Here is an 8388-nt window from a genome sequence, read left to right on the forward strand (position 1 = left end):
ACAACAAAAGATAAAATCCCTGCCATAGGGAAAGACTCGAACCGGGGCTCTAAGGTGCCAGAACCGCGACACCAATCGCTGAATTAAGGATACAGAAAAGACTCGAGTATCCCATATTCGTCCAATAACAGTACAATTCAGTCAATAGGGAACTCATTTCCTAAAGGGGGAGGAAAAGGCAGAACCTCACCTACTAGATGAGGGTAAACGAATGTACGAGAGTCTAGATAACTGGACATGATAGAAACTTATTGTAGAGAAATTTTAGTGAAGAAAGTTAAAATGTAAGAAATCAAAAGAGAAGAGGTATTTCACTCACTACGGACATATAACAAAAGTTAACCATCCTTTTAAACTTATATGTATGTATATAGCCCTTTCTCTTTTAATTTCTTTTGAAGTCCAATTGTTCTTTCTATTGTGTAATCTATTAATTTTTTGGGTTGGTGAATATGGTTTGTATTTGATTATTTTTTTTCATCAAATTTGTTTATCTACTAATTCTAAAAATATTGTCACATTAAGGAAATTTATAAAAGTAATGCTTTTTGGGAGAATACGCCAAATATTTTGTTACCATTGAAAATGAGCAAAAGTACATGGTTACTATTCAGAATTTAAACCCCAAAATTACAGGTAGTAAAACAATTAACAAAGTTGTTGCTTGCAATCCATACACATACATCTACGATAGCCAAAGAGCCTAGTGTCGCTATGATAAATTAAAAACGAGTTGTGACTTGGGAGAAGAGAGCTCTAAAATCCGTGGTTGGTGCACCACTTCCCTCTGCTTTCGAAGCCAAGTCAAAAGCCTTAAACTTTGCCTCCTCAAATTTCAAAGCCTGTCAATTTATAACAGATAGGTCAGATACAAATGTAGTAGCTTGCCATTCCAAAAAAAAAAATAAAAAACATCCAAACTAAAAGAAGCGAACCCTAGGAAACATTTTTGCAAAAACTCAAAAAGAAATCACAATGAAAAGTGGATCATTTAGAAAGATTAACAACAAATCATATAATCAACTATACAATAACGAGAAAGAAGTTATAGACCTGCAGGCAGACTTCTGCAACATCAGCCCTTGGAACAGTTCTTGTCTCGGTTTGAAGAAGTTCATCGTCCTTACCGACAAGCAATTCCCTGACACCTCCAGGTTTGTCAAGCAAGCCTCCAGCCCTGGAAATCACATTGTCAATTATTCTTATTCACTTCTGTGTATTTGCATCTAATTTTATTGTTAAAAAAACATCAGGGAAAGAGGCTTAAGATGTTAGCAGGCTGCACAACAGCCAAATGCATCTTTTTGCCACAACTCATAGAAGCCATACTATAACCTAAAAGCACTTAAGTTTTTCATTCTAGTCATATCTACACATCCATAAAGCATACTTTTGTCTTAATGCAGGGAATTTATGTTAAATGGCATGAATACCTTATGATTGTATATGGGATTCCAGAATCAGCCAGATACTGTTCAGCCTTTCTCTTCCATACCTGTAACATTGTGATCATAATATGAACAAGTGCTGTTATAAGGTTTTACATTGACCAAACACAAGTGAAATAGACTAGCATTCATGAATGCTATAATCAAATGTCCTTAACAAATATTCATACTTGTCAGCAGCAACTACAAATTCCCAAGAATCCTAACAAATTATATCTTACATAGAAAGTGAAATATGAATCTTCTATGCACAGATCCTTGTTCCAACAAATACTACCAGCATCAATGCATCATCATAGGATAATATAACTACAATCTTTGAAGTGCTATTCAACATTCCAATTGCCCATACAGTTTTCGAGTTTTTGCTGCTGCGAACCAAATTTAAAACAACTAATTACATCCCATTTTACTTGACAGTTGCAGGTTTATGAATCTTAAATTTTGGAGTTGCATATCCCAAAGCTTGATACAGAGCATGTGCTCTGCACATGAAACTATCTTTTCTAATCTTAAGAAATATTTCCTCCGTTCTTATATAGTTGACACAATTCTTTTATCACAATTTAAAGGATTAATATCTCTAATTATCAACAAGTAAAAATTATTAAATGCATTAATAGAATATACATTAAGATAATTCAAACAAGATCGCACATAACTATAAATCACAAAAGCTAGTCAAAGTATAGCTTGTAAACAGTGTCAAAAATAAAAATGTATCAACAAAGAAAGAACAAAGGAAATACCAAGTATTACTTATCTTTTTTTATCTTATCAAAACTTATTGAAACATTTTAGAGTAACCTATCTTAACTTGTTTGGTCTTATCTAAAATTATGTCAAATAATGTAATGCGAATGGTGCAAACATGTAATTGAGTAAAACATAAGCTCAAATATTTGAGAGCGAAAAATAAGTTAGGTTTCCTATCAGCAAAAGTATCTATGTAGCCAAACACATACAAAAGCAAATAACTTTCCTTAAGATTAAATTATAATTGAGTGGTGGATAGTCATTCCTTTTACATTAATTCACATAAAATGATTAAGCTCAGTATTTTGAGCACCAGAATGAACCAGAACATGACAAATATCTTTCTATATTCTTTCTACCTTAGGAACAGAGTACCAGAGGCACACCAAATATTGTCTTTTAACATGAGAAAGATGAAGTCGTAAAGAAATGAAAAATTACCAATATATTTCCTTTTCCAAGGCTGTTTAGGGGATGATCAGGGTTTGTTCCTCCCATAGATCCAACCACAACTATTTGCTTCACACCAGCAGCTTTGGCTGTTCAAAGAAACGATGTGATTAACAAGTAAAGCCATAATATTAATTCTTTAGTCATAGTTTGTGCACTATAGAAAAATGGAAAAGCAAAAGTGAATGAGGAAGCAAGGAACTCTTACCAGCATCTATTTGATTCTTCTGTCCTATCCAGTCAATCTAACAAGTGGCAAGCTCCCATCAACTTCAGGGATGGAATAGATACAAAACATAACAAACAAACATAGTGAAGTAGTTACCTGCTCTGGATATGCGCCCTCTTCAAAACAAAATTCAGGCTTTTGTACGGCTGGATTAGATCCTGGTTTCATTTTTGGTACAGCACTTGTAAGAATTATAAGAGCATCAATGCCTTGGATAACAGGAACAAAGCTATCAGGATCTCTAATGTCTCCAACAAAAACATCATCAGCTCCACCAATTGTCTGCTTACTCTCCTCTGTTCGGACTAAACCTCTCCCATTAAAGTGGTTGGATCTTTCCTTCAACTTATTGTAGACAATTTGGCCTTTCAAAAGCCAAAGCAAAGTTAATATCAATATAAAAACACCAACAGAAATAATATGACATCTATAGAGTATAAGAATTCTTTAATATCATGTATGCATGCAGGCAAAAAGTGCCAAAAGGCTCCAACTCTGGTTGTTGGAGAGGATGCTCTGATTTTAGTCAGAATTTGATTTAAGATCCCAAGTCTTGGATAAATAGTCTCCCGTAATTTAAAGGTTTACGTACATGAACAATCCATTTTTTTGTGAGTGGATCGAGTTTTAACATTGGTTCACTTTTTAACACTATGTATCCCCTTTTCAGGTTAACAATTTCAATCTATGTGAAAGTTACAGCAGCTTTTATCGTGACAGAAGGGTCTGTATTTGGGCACAAAGACCTTGGAACAAATAAATTATCGATTATGGGAAACTTAGCATGTTTTGAGGGCTGTAAATTTGGAACTACATCAATATTGGAGGCCTAAAATAATGTGTGAAATGAGCATAGGAAGACAAGACCTCCAACTCCAAGTGTGTGTCATGTCCTTCAAGAATTCAGTCCATATTCTTTCAACTACATAAACAAATTTCTAAAGCAGAGTTTTTTCACTTCTCATTACCTCCGTTTTTTATATAATTAAATATTTATATAAATAAATATTCGATTAATTTTCCTAGCAAAATAATTTCTTGTATCCCATTCTCAACTTCGTGAGTAGGAATCTATACAAAGTTTAGACACTTCTATAGCTTGATAAGAGAACCTCTAGCATATATTAATCCTAAGGGTTCTACTGGAAATAAGCTTACTGGTTGATAAAATCAACTAATCCCATCCAATATTCATTTAATTTATTTAGACTGATCCGTGATCACTAGACCAATAAAGTTACCATATAAATATTCGATTAATTTTCCTTGCAAAATAATTTCTTGTATCCCATTCTCAACTTCGTGAGTAGGAATCTATACAAAGTTTAGATACTTCTATAGCTTGACAAGAGAACCTCTAGCATCTATTAATTCTAAGAGTTCTACTGGAAATAAGCTTACTGGTTGATAAAATCAACTAATCCCATCCAATATTCATTTAATTTATTTAGACTGATCAGTGATCACTAGACCAATAAAGGTACCATATGCTGAATGGTACATTGCTTAGGCATGGATAAAACTTTTCTGTGTAGGCCATAGGTTAGGATTAAATTGTAATTCTAATGAAAAAGAGCACTTTGAGGAATGTAATAGGATGGCCTAATTATAATGAGGTTCATTTAGAGTAAATGTTGATCCACAGACAATCCTTAGTTATAGCAATAAAGGCAGAGAGGTTCATGTGATACTGCCAAGAAACCTCAAAATTAAATTCAATTTTGATTTTATGGTTCAAAATATCCTAGAGGTTAATTAGCCTAGATTTTAGATAGCTATGATGTATCATAACTTAATTATGTGTTTATTTTAAAGTGTTAAACAGCATCCTAGAGGTTGATGTGTCCAGATTTCAGCTAGCTTTGATTTATCATATGTTTACTGAGAAAATTCCTAACATCTTCCTTTTATCTACTATACCAAAAAATCCAAAGAAATTAAATTTAATTATTAGCTTTTTCTTTGGTTTTATTACCAAATGTTTAATGGGAGTTTTCATTTAACTACCAAGGAGGATGAATAAAGAAAAATGTAGGTACATCCTTCTATGCTGCAATGTCAAACTTAACTCAATTTTTTGAAAATTCAAAATACTAAACCAAGATTAAAGGAGATTATATAGGAACATATTTTATATACTCAGTCATAGTAATGCTTCAAGTGGCAAGGAAAAGAAGCACCTCTTAGATTGGAGGACACCAATTAAAATCTAATAAATGTTTTTAAGAAGATTCCTTGACAAAGAAGCCATCAACATAAAAAACTTGGAAGACAACCAAATTTTTTGATGCAATTTCAAAAATCCATGAGAAGAACAATGGGATGAGTTGATGATGTACTGTCATGGGAAAAGCCGCATATAAATGGTGTGATAAAATAGGGAGATATTTGACAATTGGTAAAGTGGTTGCTTTTAAAGAGTGTTAAGTGAAAAAAAGACAGACAAAACAAGCCATGTAATTTAATCACAGGAGCCCCATAAAATAAAACACTTATGTGGCTCTGTGAATGAGTTTTCCTCTATTAATCAACAGATTTAGAGCAACTGCGAGAGAGAAAGATATCTTAAACTCATGGTCACAATCCGCACGGAAGCTGTCACTTGGACCAGATAATAGCAATCTTTGTGTTGATAAAAGCCTAAAGTCCCACCACAAGTGGACTATGGAAGTATGGAAGAAACGGAGTGAAAAAACTAGAAGTCCCGCAAAAAAGCTAGCCCCTATCTAAGGAGGCATAAATGCTACTTCCTCCGTTTCTTTATAGTTTCAACACTTCCATAAAATGGAAATGTCATAATAGTTGCAACATGCTATAAAAGAACAGTTTTTTATTGTGAAAATTGTACTATTACCCTTATTTAAAGCACATGACCCACTTGATTATGCTCCTTACAACCTATTAACCTCATTTTATGTGAAAGAAACGGAGGAAGTATCTACAATGCTCAAGCATAACATATAATTTACAAATATTCTCACTCTCAAGTTATTTATGCTTGCAGAGCCATTTGTGAGACAAGACACACACAAAAGAAATGTAATCTTCACAATATAACAATGTTATATACCAATTTCAAGGTCAAGGAATGCATTACTTTATAAATATATCATAGGATTCATAGCAGATAATCATGTTTGGTTCTTGGGCCTTGGGGTGATCTATTAGCATATTATCACTACAGGATTGACAAGGTCCCTCAATAATGAACTTTCCTCATTACAGATCGCAAGAGTGTTACGTAGATAACTTTAGCCTTTATGCATTGTAAAGGAAGCACACACATACACATAGATACAAAGGCAAGCACGCCATATAATCTCCCCTACCATATCATAGACGTCTTTAATTTGAGCTATACATATAATTTCTATGAAGGCCATATAATTTCTAATAAAACCTAATTGCTAAAACAAGGGATGTAAGGCCGTGACTATCGCCGTGAATAGCTTAAAACTCACAGTTGCAACTATTGACTAAGGACCGATGAGCACTATGGCTCGTGCATAGTATATTATATTGCACTATTGTGGCCCCTAACAAAAAATCATTGCACTAAACCATAACTGGAACTTTATAATTTGGACCATTCAGAGTAAAAACACGTTTCTACAACCCATTTATTAAAGGATTACCATGGACGTAAGCATATTAGTAAAAAGAGCTACAGCCTAATCCAATCTAATATGCATATCTAAATTACATTTTCTGTATATACAACTTTGATAACAAAAATATAGACAAAATTATAATCGACGAGTATGCATTAAATCAAAAAGATTTAAACAACATTATAGACAAGATTTTTAAAACAATAGAAAGATTCGACCACCATAAGGATGAAGCGCTTGCTTTTTCCCCTAATCAAATACAATCTTATCTTTTAAATTTGCAAATATTTGGGATTGGGATTTAACTTTGCAGTTTTAATATTATAATGTACACTTCACGTTTCTTTCATAATTATTTAATGATCTTTTTTCAAGCGATTTATTCTCTAATTTGATGTTGTCGTCATGAACTAATCAACCAACTAAATCTTAAAATATGATAAAAGTTGTCATAAACTTTCACCGTGAATTATTTTAATACAAACTCAGTCTCATAGTAGCATCTCCCTCGAATTAATCAATTCCACCTCAACATTACTAATATCAGACCCGTAATCCTAGTATGATAAGGTTTACTACATGAACCAAGATTTTATCCCCGATGTTCATCAACATAAACCCTCTCCTTTCTTTTGGTCCCATCAATGCTCATGTAACCCCAACTAATTAACCAATTTTAATTTAATTAATCATATTTAAAATTGAGACCAAACAAAACCCTAATAATTAGTAAATTACTCAGACAACGATATGTGATTTGTCATTTTGCAAAAACGAAAATCGTAAACATTAAATATACAAAACCTTATCAATAAACTAATCCAACAAATTCTCAACAAATATAAACAAAATAAAAGCCAAAAAGAAAGAGAGATACCAGTTCTACCACCAGCACCAGTAACAAGGATAGTAGGCTTATTTGAATCAGTAGCCATTGCAACACAAAATCTTCTTACAAATCTTCTGTTTTTACCAATCAGAGAAGAAGAGGAGAGAGAATGAGAAGGAAATGACAAAGAAGAAGCAGCTAGTTCACGATGAGATGGGCTAAAATGGCAGGGAAATGAAAGAACTGGGGCATTAAGTGTAGTTGATCCCATTAAATTGTAAGTACTAAGTACGAGTAGAATTGAGGTAAGTGGTTAGTAGGTAGTTGGTTTGGCGATTGCCACATGCCACTTTCTAACTCTCGTCGATGTTTCAGCTACCTAGAGTTATGGGATGGGGTTTGGGTATGAAATTTTTTATGTGGAGGCGGATGCACCATGCTTCGGTTTTCTTTAAAAAAAAAATGGCGGAATGAGCATTTAGTTGTTCAATAAAGAATATATAGTTGTTTTATAAAGAACATCTAGTTTTATATGTTTTTTTTTGTAAATCTAAACAACATTTGTAATATTAGTAAAGAACATGATAATATAAAAAAACATTATTCATATAGTAAATGTACATTTGGTATAAATGACCATGTATGCATATAAAAAAGTACATTTTATTGTATTATAATTTACATTGTATTATATTCTAATGAACACATATATTATAATGTTGATTGGTTACATGTTTAATATACATTATATTATTTGTATCATGTAAGTATTTTAATGTACATTGTATTATTTGAATCTACAACTTTTTGTACCTTAGTATATACCTGCATGTTCATTCCGCCTTTTTGTACTTTGAAGCGGATGCACCATGCAGATCGTGCATCCGCCTCCACGAAACAAGCTTTAGTTCGGGTAGACCTGACAAATGGGTCATTCGGGTTGGGTTATTTTGGGTCGGGTCAAGTTCGGGTTAAAAGGTTATTGGGTCAAGTTTGGGTCGGATCAGGTCATTTTGGATTTCGGGTTGATTTCGGGTCGACTAATAATTGGGTCGAGTTCGGGTC

At 33.2% G+C, this 8388-nt stretch overlaps 1 protein-coding gene across 1 annotated transcript; it reads right to left on the minus strand.

Moving 5' to 3' along the window:
- Positions 1–545: 545 nt before the first annotated feature.
- On the minus strand, positions 546–7698 carry LOC145598463 (uncharacterized protein At5g02240-like). The gene is made up of 7 exons (XM_081654826.1): positions 7372–7698; positions 2980–3248; positions 2863–2899; positions 2646–2743; positions 1434–1495; positions 1054–1177; positions 546–842 (listed from the first exon to the last, which is right to left on the minus strand). The coding sequence occupies exons 1-7, from the start codon at positions 7592–7594 to the stop codon at positions 723–725; spliced, it is 933 nt and encodes a 310-aa protein (XP_081510952.1). The 5' UTR covers positions 7595–7698; the 3' UTR covers positions 546–722.
- Between the last annotated feature and the right edge of the window lie 690 nt (positions 7699–8388).

The sequence above is a fragment of the Chenopodium album genome, chromosome 2, assembly GCF_948465745.1.
Source record: "Chenopodium album chromosome 2, dcCheAlbu1.1, whole genome shotgun sequence".
NCBI lineage: Eukaryota > Viridiplantae > Streptophyta > Magnoliopsida > Caryophyllales > Amaranthaceae > Chenopodium > Chenopodium album.